Source organism: Ctenopharyngodon idella, chromosome 18 (genome assembly GCF_019924925.1).
Source record: "Ctenopharyngodon idella isolate HZGC_01 chromosome 18, HZGC01, whole genome shotgun sequence".
NCBI lineage: Eukaryota > Metazoa > Chordata > Actinopteri > Cypriniformes > Xenocyprididae > Ctenopharyngodon > Ctenopharyngodon idella.
Genome location: NC_067237.1, coordinates 3,747,654 through 3,760,960, shown reverse-complemented (window position 1 = coordinate 3,760,960; position 13,307 = coordinate 3,747,654). Strand labels below are relative to the sequence as shown.

Sequence of the window (13,307 nt, the reverse complement as noted above, 5' to 3'; positions counted from 1 at the left end):
TGTCATAAGTCACAGCAATCAGAATAATGAATATACCATGTACATTTTACATTGCAAATGGGACTACAATGGGTTTCTTCGTTCTGTAGAGAAAATTAACAAGGTGGTGTATGATTCGACTATTTCTTGGCATTTATAATTATTTTCAGCATCAGAAAAAATAATCATACAAGTCCTTGAGGCCATATGCTAATACAAGAATATTGCAAAATTAATCAAATTCCACATTTGAACAATGTTAAATGACTAGAAGTTGCATTGTCAAGTTTTTGTTTATTTAAAATCGGTTTACAACTTAAAACATTACCCTCAAAGACAAAAAGATCTTAAATGTAAAATGAACTGAATCTGAAAAAAAAAAAAAAGTCTGCAGATTAACAGCAAAAAAAAAGTGTGTGCATTTTCAAAAACAAAAAAGGTTATAAAACTTAAAAAGACGCTCACACATCCCTCATTATTGCTCACTATTCCTCTTTATATTTATGAGCTGTAACTACATAAACACTGTGGCATTTTCACTTCCAGATTTAAGACCTAAAAAAAAAAAAAAATTAAGATTTTTTGAATTAAGTCTACTTAAGCTGTATAGGACAGCACACAGCAATTATGAAATCACTTTAGAAAGAGAAAGCAGCTATGAACGATATTTTCAAACAATGGTAAAACGATTCTTCCTGAGACACTATAGATTTAACACGCTAAATATGATCAATCAACAGGAAGACATTTCTGTTAAGAGGTATTGCATATCATTTAAAAGACATTTTGTGCAAAATATATGCAACTGGTTTGAAGTGTGACAATTATTATCAAAAAAATGTCTTTAACTCCCAACTCTTGTTTAGTGCACTTATAGGAGTGCAAAAATAGCTCATAGCAAGATGGTCAGGGGAGCAGGAATTTTTGAGCCTAAAAATGGAGCATAAATCTATGCTGTACATGCCCTGAATACCATACTCCAAATGCCATTCGCAGTGTTTGACACAGCACTCAACAGCGCCTCCTGCAGTGTCAAGGCCACAGCACAGACGCAGCCTTGACTAGCAAATGACTTTACGGTTGGTTCTGTGGTTAATGTCAGTGCTGTACGGAGAGTCCCAGTCTCTCTCAAACACGGCCTGTAACTGCTCCTGGACTGTAGGGCTTTCGGACTGAGCTGAAGTCTGGTTCACCACTAAAGCAGAGCCAGCTGTGTTCACAAAGTAGTCACCTGACCAGTTAGAGGTACCTGGAAATTATAGAGGCAGAATATCAGTATAGCAACTAGAAAATATTCAGTCCCACTTTATATTGAATATCTTTAACTACTGTGTACTAACATTTAAATTAATAATTTGATACAATGCACTTATTGTGTACATATTTTTTTTTTACATTGTACTTATATTTTAAAAAATACCTGCATGTAATTACAGCTGTAATTATATCCATAATTACACTGTTTACCCTTGCTTACACCTTAAAGGGGACCTATAATGCCCCTTTTACAAGATGTAATATAGTCTCTGGTGTCCCCAGAATGTGTCTGTGACGTTTCAGCTCAAAATACCCCACAGATCATTTATTATAGCTTGTCAAATTTGCCCCTCTTTGGGTGTGAGCAAAAACATGCCATATTTGTGTGTGTCCCTTTAAATGCAAATGAGCTGCTGCTCCCGGCCCACTTTCCAGAAGAGGGCGGAGCTTTAACAGCTCGTGCTTCGGTTGCTCAACAACAACAAAGCTGGAGAATCTCACGCAGCCAAAATGAGGATTGTCAGTAACGGTGTTCAGCCTTACATTGTTCAAACCGGAGTCGACACTGATGGAGAGACTCAGGAACAAGTTACAGCTTTCAGAATGAAACTGGACGTTTCTGAATGGTTAGTGGATAAATTTATGTAGTTGCTGTGGAGTTGATTCAACTCATCCACTAGCATGTGCCGTCATGTTAATCTTTTGTGCAAATCCAGTGTTGAATTGACCCCTGTTTGTGGTAACAACACTCTACTACAACAACTCTTCCTCTGCACTAAAGCAGCCCAAAATGGCCTCACCCCCTTTGTTGCGTGTTCTCGGGGGTGGGGTTTATGTAAATTTTAGGGTTAGTGATGTCCCCAACCCGAGAAGAGGCTCGTTGTAGTCCCAACCAGCCGTTTGTTCCTTAAAAAGCGATTTCTGTAAAAGAAAATATCTCTCTTTGCATTGAACATTGAGCGTTGTAACTTTGCAGATGTTGTTTATGCTCAAACAGCAACACTACACACTAACTAAAGTTAAAAAAGTGAAATCGTAATCAACCACCCCTTTAACTTTCCTTTAAACCTACCCATACCACCAAACCTATCCCTAACCGTACCCGTATCTCACCTCAATAGCAGCGAAAGTGTTTTGCAATACTTGAACACAATAAGTACATTGTACCTAAAACTTTTTTCTGATGCAAATAGAAGTTGCAAAGTTACAGATCATACAGGAAAATTAATTACAAATTTTATAGAATTTAAAAACAAAAAGTAAGAGAAAAATGAGGTGTACCTATATAAGCAACCTTATCTGTGACCATGTACTTGTTATGGTTGACTCTGGCAAAGGGAATTTTCTTCTGTCGAGGGTTTGAAGGCACAGTAAAAATTTTCTGTGAGGGGAAAAAAAATAGTTTGTATTAGCTTATTGCAGTCATACACTAGTGTTTTATAAAGAAATTAATACGTTTAAGAGAGGCGGTCACACTATACTTTTCATTCCTTTGACCTTCCATTGATATGCATGCAAATGTGGGAGACAGGAAACGCAAGCTCAAGCAAAGAAGTTCACATTGTTTTAAAAAAATTCTATTATAAAGAAATGCGATTCTTTTGAACTTCATATTCATCAAAGAATTCTGAAAAATTTCAGAAAAATTTGAAGCAGCACGACTGATTTCAACATTGATAAATGTTTCTTGAACAGCAAATCATCATATTAGAATGATTTCTGAAGGATCATGTGACACTAAAGACTGAAGTAATGATGAAAATTCATCACAGGAATAAATTACATTGTAAATTAAAAATATTTTACTACATTTTTTAATTAACTGAATGCAGTCTTGGTGAGCATAAGAGACTTTTCAAAACATTACAAAATCTTCCTGACCCCAAACATAAATGCAATGCAACACAAGGTCTGACCTCTGAAGTAACATACAGACTACACAGCTTGTCAAGCACTTGAAGAGCCTCCCTGATGGCACTCACCACTTGAACATCCAGCTTGTTCTTGTCCTGTAAGGAAGCGAGTGAGCGGAGGAAAGGGAACATGATTGGGTTGGTGCTTTCCCAACAGCTGATCAACAGACGCACATGAACCTTGCGCTCATAAGCCACGCGCCGCAGCTGGGTATCAATATCCGTCCAATACCTGCGGAAAAACCAGAGAGAGCCAGGGTTAAATTTGATGGCCGTTACAGAGGTTTACTTTGAAAGTTAGGAATGTCCAACGGTCAGACAACTCCATGCAGACTGAGACCATTTCGCTACTGTTCCTTTAAGACTTCTAAGTGAACTACTGGGTCCTTTTTGCTTCACTCTGTCTGGGAGAACCAAGATACTAAACATAAAAAATGTGTTGTTGCAGCAGAGTTATTATCAATCACTAAAACTAAAGCTAAAACCATAAAAAACTATTTTCATTACTTGAAATAAAATAAACATTAACTGAGAAACAGCTAGTGGCCAAAGCAACATTTCTCATTTTTTCGTTTAGTTTAAGTCAGTGAGATTTTAGTATCATTGAGATGCTGTTAGTTTTTATTAATTTTGTCAATTTTATATTTTTTTGTTTTTAAATGTCTATATAATGTTTTTTATTTATTTTATTTCTATTTTTGTTTTGTTTTGTTTTTTTAATACATGAAGTTGATGTACTAAACGTATTTCTGCCATTGAATAAAAAATAAAGGTAGCTGCGACTTTTTATCTCACAATTCTGACTTTTTTTCTCAAAATTACAAGTTAACATCAGAATTGTGTGATATAAACTCGCAATTGCGAGTTATAAAGTCAGAATTGCATGACATAAAATTTCAATTGTAAGTTATAAAGTCAGAAATGTGGTATATAAACTTGCAAGATATAAACTTGCATTTAGTTGCAATTATCTTTTAAATTGTTTTATTCTGTGGCAGAAAGAAGCTTCCATACTAAATGACATGATCTTAATGAAAATGGGGAATGTTGTTTTTGCAACTAGCTGAAATAAAATGTTTTTATTTTATTTCAAGTAATGAAAATATCTCTTTTTATGGTTTTAGTTTCAGTTATAATAACCCTAGTTTAAGTTGAAGTACTAAAATAAACAAAATAAACTAAAACCAAAAACATAATAAAAACTATATAGGCATATTTAAACAAACAACAACAAAAAGTAATAAAATGACAAAAATACAACAAAATGACTAACTAAAATTAAAAAGAAAAAAAAAAAAAGAAAAAAAAGAAATCTAATTCAAAATATTAACAAAAACTATGATGGTATATCAATGATACTAGAATAACACTGTTGCAGTTTATACGTTTTTTTTTTTAGATGCAAGAATCCTTTTTGGACTGGGGAGGAAGTTTTGAGCTCCCTCATGATATATATCCCAGAATTACTGATTCAAAAATCATATGATATGCACATTTCATGATGACTATAGGTGCTTTTAGTCTGGTTGGTTATGAAACATAAAGAGGAAGTGAAGACTATAATTACAGACCTCTTGTGGCTGGAGAACTCCATAGTGGGAAGATAGTTCATCACAGCGATGTAGACAAACTGCTGGGCATCAGCGATCACACTGAGGATAGACTGCAGGTCTGAAGTCCGACCCTCAGCGCACAATGAAGGAGGAGAGCTCTGTGTGACAGGGAAAAATAGACGGTCCTTTAACTTCCTCTATCTTGACCCAGTAATGCCAAGAAAACTGCAACCAGCAGAGAAAACAACACCAGAACAAGGAACAATACAAGCCACAAAAATTCCAATGACAGTTACATTCATCTTTGTTTTTGCTTCAATCCATTTCATGGTTGAGCTGAATTTATACAGTGTGTCGGCTCTCTCTTACTGATAGATAGACACTGGCATCGGTCCCGTTGAGTGACAGCTGCATCGGTGTGTCTTTATTGTACAGGGTGGAAAATTTGCTGGGCCAGTGTACAGGAACTGTTGTGGTCTGATTCAGGTACCAATAAGCCTCGAAGATCTTCCCAAGGTCCTCAGCAAGACAGCTGCAGTCATACACAACTGCACCCAACTCCTTCACCTGAGCAGAGTAAACATATAAAATATACACAACATATAAGATCATGAAGATGCGAAATATGTAGAGTATTGGTGCAATCTCTATAAGTTGTGAGTCTTATTGCTTAAAAAAGTACTAGCACCTCTCTCCTCCTGTATAAAAACAATAAACATCTATATTTTAAAAGACATCTTCTGCTGTCCAAGGACGCATTTATTTAATCAAAAAATACAGTAAAATCAGTAATCTTGTGAAATATTTTTTACAGTTTAAAACAGCTGTTTTCCACTTGAATATATTTTAAAGTGTATTTTAATCCTGTGATCAAAGCTGAATTTTCAGCATCATTACTCCAGTCTTCAGTGTCACATGATCCTTCAGAAATCATTCTAATATGCTGATTAGATGCTCAAGAAACATTTATTAATATTAATATTGAAAACAGTTTTGTTGCTGTTTAATTTTTTTTTTCTTTTTTTAAAGGAAAGCTCAAAAGGACAGCATTTGTTTGAAATAGAAATCTTTTGTTACATTATAAATGTCTTGACTGTCACTTTTGATCAATTTAATGCAAATAAAAATATACATTTTACTGATCCCAAGGTTTTGAACAGTAGTGTAACTTATTTCTGTATTACTGTGGCATGTATGAGTAGGCGAGGAAGCAAAAATTCCCAAACACTGATATCAAACCATGTTATAGGCAGTAATCCATGAAAAACTGACCAAAAATATGACTGACCTGTGTTAGTGACCTCCAGTCCATATTTGCACTCCCTATGTAAACATGCTTTTTATCCACGATCCAGAATTTAGTATGCAGAACACCTGTCGTCAGCTCTCGCATATTCACCATCCGCACATTAGCTCCTGTGGAAAGCAAGACATTTACATCATACAGCATTCTGAGGTTTTCTCATAATGTTTACACCTCTGTGCTGATATATTTGATGTTATTTTTGCATGGCTGTTAAAGGATTAGTTCACTTCAGAATTAAAATTTCCTGATAATTTACTCACCTCCATGTCATCCAAGATGTTTGTGTCTGTCTTTCTTCAGTTGAAAAGAAATTAAGGTTTTTGAAGAAAACATTTCAGGATTTTTCTCTATATAGTGGACTTTAACGGCTACCAACGGGGTGAAGGTCCAAACTGCAGTTTCATTGCAGCTTCAAAGGGCTCTACACAATCCAAGCCGAGGAATAAGGGTCTGAAGCTGCACTGAAACTGCAATTTGGACCTTCAACCTGTTGAACCCCAGTGAAGTCCACTATATGGAGAAAAATCCTGAAATGTTTTCCTTAATTTCTTTTCGACTGAAGAAAGAAAGTCATAAACATCTTGGATGACATGGGTGTGAATAAATTATCAGGAAATTTTAATTCTGAAGGAACTAATCTTTTAAAAACCTCAATGTTGCACTGACTTACCAGAATTGACCAGGAAACTAATGTCATCCAGAGGTTTTGTCTCTGATGGTTTATCGACTGCAATTCGGACAGACACTTTCCCCGAGACCTGCCCCAATTCCTGCAGAATCCGCTCACCCTAAAACCAACAGATCACTTGGGTAAAGGCCGTGACACACCAAGACAACGTAAAACAACTAGTGGCAATGAAAGCTGACTGTTGTCGCCTCAGCCAAAAAGCGCGCTTGAAAACACCAAAAGGACTACAGTCTACTGTCAACTAGCATGTGTCCTGCGCCTGCGTGTAAGTAAATATCTGTCTAAATCAGCAGGTATCAATAGTCTATATCCATCATTCAAAAAGAGAAACTAGGACTGCAGAAATAAAAACCGTAAACAAAGCAGTGCTTGTTTACTTGATCACTTTCTTCATTCCAGGCCGCTCATGTTGTTATGAAAATATTTGTGCATTGGAATCTCAGGTAAAATTAAAGTCTGCGCCATTATGACTTCTTTGCTAGCTTTCATCACTTTTGATTTTATTCTCGTTCGCTAAGCTGAACAGCCAGTCAGAGTTCTCTCTCTCTCACCGACGCCAATTCAACATGCTCAATCGGCCAAAATACCCCCGACGGGGTCCAACTAGTGTTGATGGTGCATAACACACCACAAAAAATGGCCAGGCCCACGCTCAACAACAGCCTGACATTGGCCAACAACCGACCTTTGGCTTGGTGTATCAGGGCCTTAAAGGAATAGTTCACCCAAAAATGAAAATTATCCCATAATTTACTTGTCCTCAAGCCATCCTAGGTGTATATGACTATATTCTTTCAGCCAAACACAATCGAAGGCATGTTAAATAATACCCTGGCTCTTCCTAGCTTTGTAATGTCATTTCACTGGCATCCGGCAACGGCCGTACGCAAGTTCACAAGAGAGTTGAGTTCCGGCAAAAGGGTGACCTCTGACCTGACGTAGAACATAGCGTAAGCTCAGATGAGAATTGACAAATGCAGAAGCACAGAGGATAGAGCAAAACAAAATGTTGGTCACGAATTAGAAGTCTAAAACGAGAACTTCTGAAGAAAAATGTATGAGAATTTCAATATAAGAGAAGAGGAGCTATGCCCACATACGTCGGTTCAGAGGTCACTCTTCTGGCCGGTGTAGTGACAAATTACTCTTTAGTGACTGATTAGAGTTCCTACAAAATCATGTTATAATAAACACTGTTTCAATTATGTTTTAATGACCATTTATGTCTGTATTAGTTTGCTTATATACTAGCATAGCATACAGATAAGCGATTTGCCTGATAGCTTAGTTTATACACACATTTGCACTACTTACCCTACGTATATTCTGAATCATCTTTAATTTAATGATGTTAAATTAAGTGTTAAATGTCCAAATATTTAAGTTATAAATAAAACAAATTAATGATGTTCAATTATTCACCTAATAGGCTATTATTATTATTATAAGGCTATTTATTTATTAACAGTTAATCAAGTGTAAGAAATTACGTTTAATTGGTTTTATTATGCACTAATGTATTTTCGTACACATTATATAGTAAGCTATGCGTATTTTATATTAATATCATTCGTATATACTTAGAATAATCATTAACTGACAGTTTGGGGAGGACCCGATTTGTCATGACACAGAACTCAACTCTCTCGTGAATGCATGTACGGCCGTTGCCGGAAGCCAGTGATTATAGTTTATAAAGTTTTAAATATGGATATTTTTCTTGCAAAAACCCATCACTTCACTTCAGAAGGACTTTATTAACCCACTGGAGTCGTATGGATTACTTTTATAATGGATTTAATGGATTTATGCACTTTTTGGAGCTTCAAAAACTTGGCACTATTCAGTGTCATTACAAAGCTGGGAAGAGCCAGGATATTATTTAATATAACTCTGATTGTGTTCGGCTGAAAGAAGATAGTCATATACACCTAGGATGGCTTGAGGGTGAGAAAATTATAGGACAATTTTCATTCCTTTAAGACGTCAATAACAAAGCCTATTATTCAGTGAGAATTCAGCAAACTTCACATCCAAACCTGACTAGCTGTGGCCTCTTGTGTGTGTGTGTCCTCATTGGTAAGAGTCCAATAGAAGGAGGCGATGTCCAGACTGGTTTGAGCACCAGATATAAGGTTGAGCCAGGCCTCATATATGGACTGATGAGTGGTAGTGGAGTTAAACACCAGGTCTTCAGGAATACTCTCCACTAAAACAATCCTGTAGATGACACATGTAAAATATAGTGGGTAACAATGCCACAAAGGCAGACTTCATTAAAAGTGCAGATGTGAAACCATGTGCTACGGTTAACCTCATTTACCAGTGGACCACTAAAACACTCAAAAACATGAAGGTATGTGAGACAGTTCAACAAATCAAATGTGTTCGGCGCATAAATAAAGCTCCCTTGGTGGGCGTCTACCTGCAGGGATCAGTACAGGTTTCTCTGATTAGAAGATGCTCCTGCTGTCCACATGATTTTGAGGAGGAGGATGTTGCCATTGGAACAAGCAGGGTTTGAAGTGACAGGAGTATCAACAAGACTGTGGTTACACAGCTGAGGATGATCAGACACCTGTAATACTAAACACAGAGATGGGATATGTTCAAAACAATAGAGATATGAGGGATAATGTACAGTTAACTTGCCATTATTTACAAAACAAACAGGACCCCAAAGTGGTTCATTTGTATAATGGCCATTTGTACATTTTCCTGCTGATTAGAAAGATTCTTGCCAAATAAACAGACATGTAATATCAATTTGAACTGAAATTATTTCATCAAAGTGAGAAGAAAAAAACAATGGAGTGAAACATGAGGTACAATGTAATTAACAGTAGTTATACACAATATATGGGTAACAAATCTGTTACTGGCTAATATTATAGATTTAATTTATCAGTATCAGTCGATATTGGACATTTATCAGCTGACAATGGATATTTAGCCCTCCTAAGCTTTTCGAACTTTTGCAGTCGTTTTTGTGAAAATGAAATGATATAAAACTAATTTCCCTTAAGTAGTTACAATAAAATGTATGTATACATTTCTCTTTTTCACCATCATTAGTATAATATGCAACATTTTAGAACTTTTAAAAGCAAAAATCTACACTGTAAGTTGAAACAGAAAGAAAATATGAGAATTTATCATGCATTTGGGCCAGATAGCTGCCATCTGGTGAAAGAGGAAAAATAACATGACTTCATATCAGGTCAATATCATGTTATAATGCGCAAGAATTCTAGATTCTAAGCTTAGAAAATATACATCTGAATTTTTGTTCAAACATTAACTAACTATTATTTGTCTATTAAAATATTATTATAAGTTTTGTATACATTATTTTTTTACATCATTTTTAATATTTAAAATATTTTAATGTTCATAATATTTCACATTTTTCAGTATGCTTACAGTCACAGACTCCCATTCATTTCTCTCTCTGTCTGTCTGTGTAAGTGTGTGTGAATCTTTTGCATTCTGGATGTTTTATAGTCTCACCCATTCATTTCTCTGATATTGATTTATTCAACACATTTTAGAAAAAAAAAAATGCTCTTCATTGGAGTCTTTCCCATTTATTTTATTGGCCAATTTTGACCACGAACACCCAAAATTTTATTTTATGGCCACTTAGATTCATGAAATGAAGTCCAGTTTTTTTGTTTGTTTAGATTGTATATGTAAAAAAAGCCACCAAGTTTTGAACCACTCAGATTGGAGAAACCCATTTTTCTATTTAAGAAAAAAAAAAAGAAATCTGCCACAAATGACAGAACAGCTTATTATTAAGGCCTGCTCACACCAAGAACGTAAACTATAATATAATTATATTATAGTTTATAATTATATAATTATAATCTATAATATCTATAACGTTGTTTATTCTAAGCGCGCACTACAATGGAAGCTTGTTTCCGCCACGGAATAAAAAAAAATAGCGGATAATTGCGACTTTTTAATCACACAATTGCGTGATATAAAGTTGCAATTGCAAGTTATAAAGTCAGAATTTCGTGATATAGTCGCAATTGCGTGTTATAGTCAGAATTTCGTGATATAAACTCGCAATTCTGACTTTTTTCTCACAATTATGACTTTTTTTCTCAGAATTGCAAGTATATATATATCTCACAATTCTGACTTTTTAACTCGCAAATATGAGTTTATATCTTGCAATTTTGACTTTATAACTCGCAATTGGATGAACATCAGAATTGCGATGTAAACTCAATTCTGAGAAAAAAAGTCAAAAGCGTGAGATGTAAACTCACAATTGCGAGAAAAAAAAAGTCAGAATTGTCAGATAAAAAGTTGCAATTATCTTTTTTATTTTTATTCAGTGGCAGAAGCGTCCATACACTGCAGTTTTGTTGTCTGTCTCTTTAAATGCTCGAGCTCCTTAAAATAGGATGGATTCTGATTGGCTGTCAATGTGTTTATTATTCATCAGCTGGAAAAAAATGATCATACTGAAAGTCATTCCAACAATATCGTTCCTCTCTGCTGTAATCGCTATACTTGTGGTGTGGACATTTTTAGAACTAGAATCTTGATCGTTATAGTTATCGTTCTTGGAGTGAACAGGCCTTTAGGGTTAATTGTGCATGATCATTTCTTACTTTTACATGTAGATTACCTTTGCCATCATCTAAATCTCACTTAAAGCTGATGTGTAAAAACACTAATAAACAGCAAATTTTGCAAATCTTACAGATTTTTCATATTTAATGCTGTGATGCCCACCTTCACTTGTAGCATTTAAAACAAAAACTTTAGTTTGAGTGACCCATCAGGATAGATTGATTAGTTTGATACCTTTTGTGAGCCAACATGCCCTTCTCCTCTGCTTAGCTCCACATCAACAATCTGGAGCAAAACGTGAAAACAAAGGAATTATAGTTAATCAAACAAACTGTCTTAAGTTTGCACATAAATTTGTAAATTACAACCAACAGATAACACTTAAACAATAAGTGAATTTAAGGATTGTGAAAGAATCACAATCAATTTTATATCATTTCAATGAAGAAATAAGTAATCATGGAACGTATAATCACCTTTTCGTATGGTGTATCTGACTTCATTGCGTCTACAGGTTCACCAGCACATTAGGAGGAAATACAAATCCTAAAAAATACAAGATGAGTCAGTCAGACAGAATCTGTGTTCACGACTGGGTTGTGTTCGTGTTTGTGCACGTCTGTGTATGCCGCCATTCACTGTTCTCTCATGTGCCCAGCATTTCTATAGACACAGGCCTTTTGCCAATTCATTATACAGAAAGAGCCAGATGTCAGCATTAGTGGCTACAGACAGGCAGGTGACTGACCCACGAGCAGTCTTGATGAGCTTGGCAAATCTTTCACACGCAGCTGGAACTCTGGGATATCATCTGACTTAAAAGTGGAAGTGTTTTTGAAGATGTAGAGAAAATGAAGAAATGCTGTGCAGGTTATGAGAGTCATGAGCACAGGGTCACGTGACTACGGTTCCTGATAGTAACGTGATCTAAATGTGGTGCTTTCTGTTGTAGTTTGAGTAATCTTGTTGACAGGCGGAAATGCAAGCAAACATAACCATAGTTTCATTTAACACACTCATATATTATTTTTTGAACTGCTTCATTAAGTCTAATCAATTTTCACAGTCCGTTTTAATGGTTAACCCTATAAAGCCTACTGTATGCATGAAATTTGAAAGCCTCAACATGATTAAAACTTTGCTGAAAAACTGGTTGTACACCATTTTCTACACACCTTCAGTCTTCTGACTGATAGTTTATACTTTTTTAGCAAGTAAAGGGACTTTTAGTATAATTGAAAAACCGTCCCCCTTCAGCTCGTGGTTTTGCTGTGAAAACTTTAATGATTATTATAAAGCAAACTTAAGAATACTTTTTGTATTTTCATCCAGATTTACTAGACTGCAGCAACTTGATTATCCATACATTAATATGATCAACATTATATGTTTTGCTCCCAAAATAAAAACTACAGAGCTTATCATAAAACTAAGCATTTAAAAATCATCTTACTGATATTTATGATGCTCTTTATGGCAGTATACTGTTATACAGATCTCACTAATTTACATGATAAGATTTCAGCATTTCTTCTTACTTTTTGGCCATATAATTAAACAACATCTGCACCAAATCGCATTTTTGTGCTCAGTTTGGGCCGTCTAGAAAATGCCGCCTAGATAGGCACCTCTCTAAGGTTTAAGACACAGCCATGGTCTATTTTTGCTTCCGTAAGTGTACTGTACATCTAGTAAAGGAAACATTAGTAGATTGAATGTGCATACATAACCTATGTCAACACAGCTGAACCTGAATAGGAAAAGGATATGAAATGAAGGACATACCTGAGATCTAACAGCTCACAAAGCAAACCATCCCGTCTGAGGCGCAGCGGTATTTCTGCTATCAAGGAGCTCTATTTACAGAGGAAAACAAGTGCTCTCTGTTGAAAATAACGAGGAGCAAGCGGCGTAAACAATGAGCTGCTTTCACTGTTTTCAGAGTACACTGTTGCCTTCCTAGCGAGTTCACTGTATTGGGTTCGTAAGTGTCACGTGATCATATTTTAACTAACCTA

The 13,307-nt window shown here is 35.5% G+C and overlaps 1 protein-coding gene across 1 annotated transcript; it reads right to left on the bottom strand.

Moving 5' to 3' along the window:
- Positions 1 to 253: 253 nt before the first annotated feature.
- pld3 (phospholipase D family, member 3) lies at positions 254 to 13,287 on the bottom strand. The gene is made up of 12 exons (XM_051870432.1): positions 13,075 to 13,287; positions 11,766 to 11,835; positions 11,524 to 11,574; positions 9,122 to 9,282; positions 8,736 to 8,916; positions 6,679 to 6,796; positions 5,991 to 6,118; positions 5,072 to 5,269; positions 4,721 to 4,860; positions 3,219 to 3,381; positions 2,518 to 2,617; positions 254 to 1,228 (listed from the first exon to the last, which is right to left on the bottom strand). Exons 2-12 carry the CDS (start codon positions 11,790 to 11,792, stop codon positions 1,041 to 1,043), a joined length of 1,455 nt encoding a protein of 484 aa, XP_051726392.1. The 5' UTR covers positions 11,793 to 11,835; positions 13,075 to 13,287; the 3' UTR covers positions 254 to 1,040.
- Positions 13,288 to 13,307: the final 20 nt, after the last annotated feature.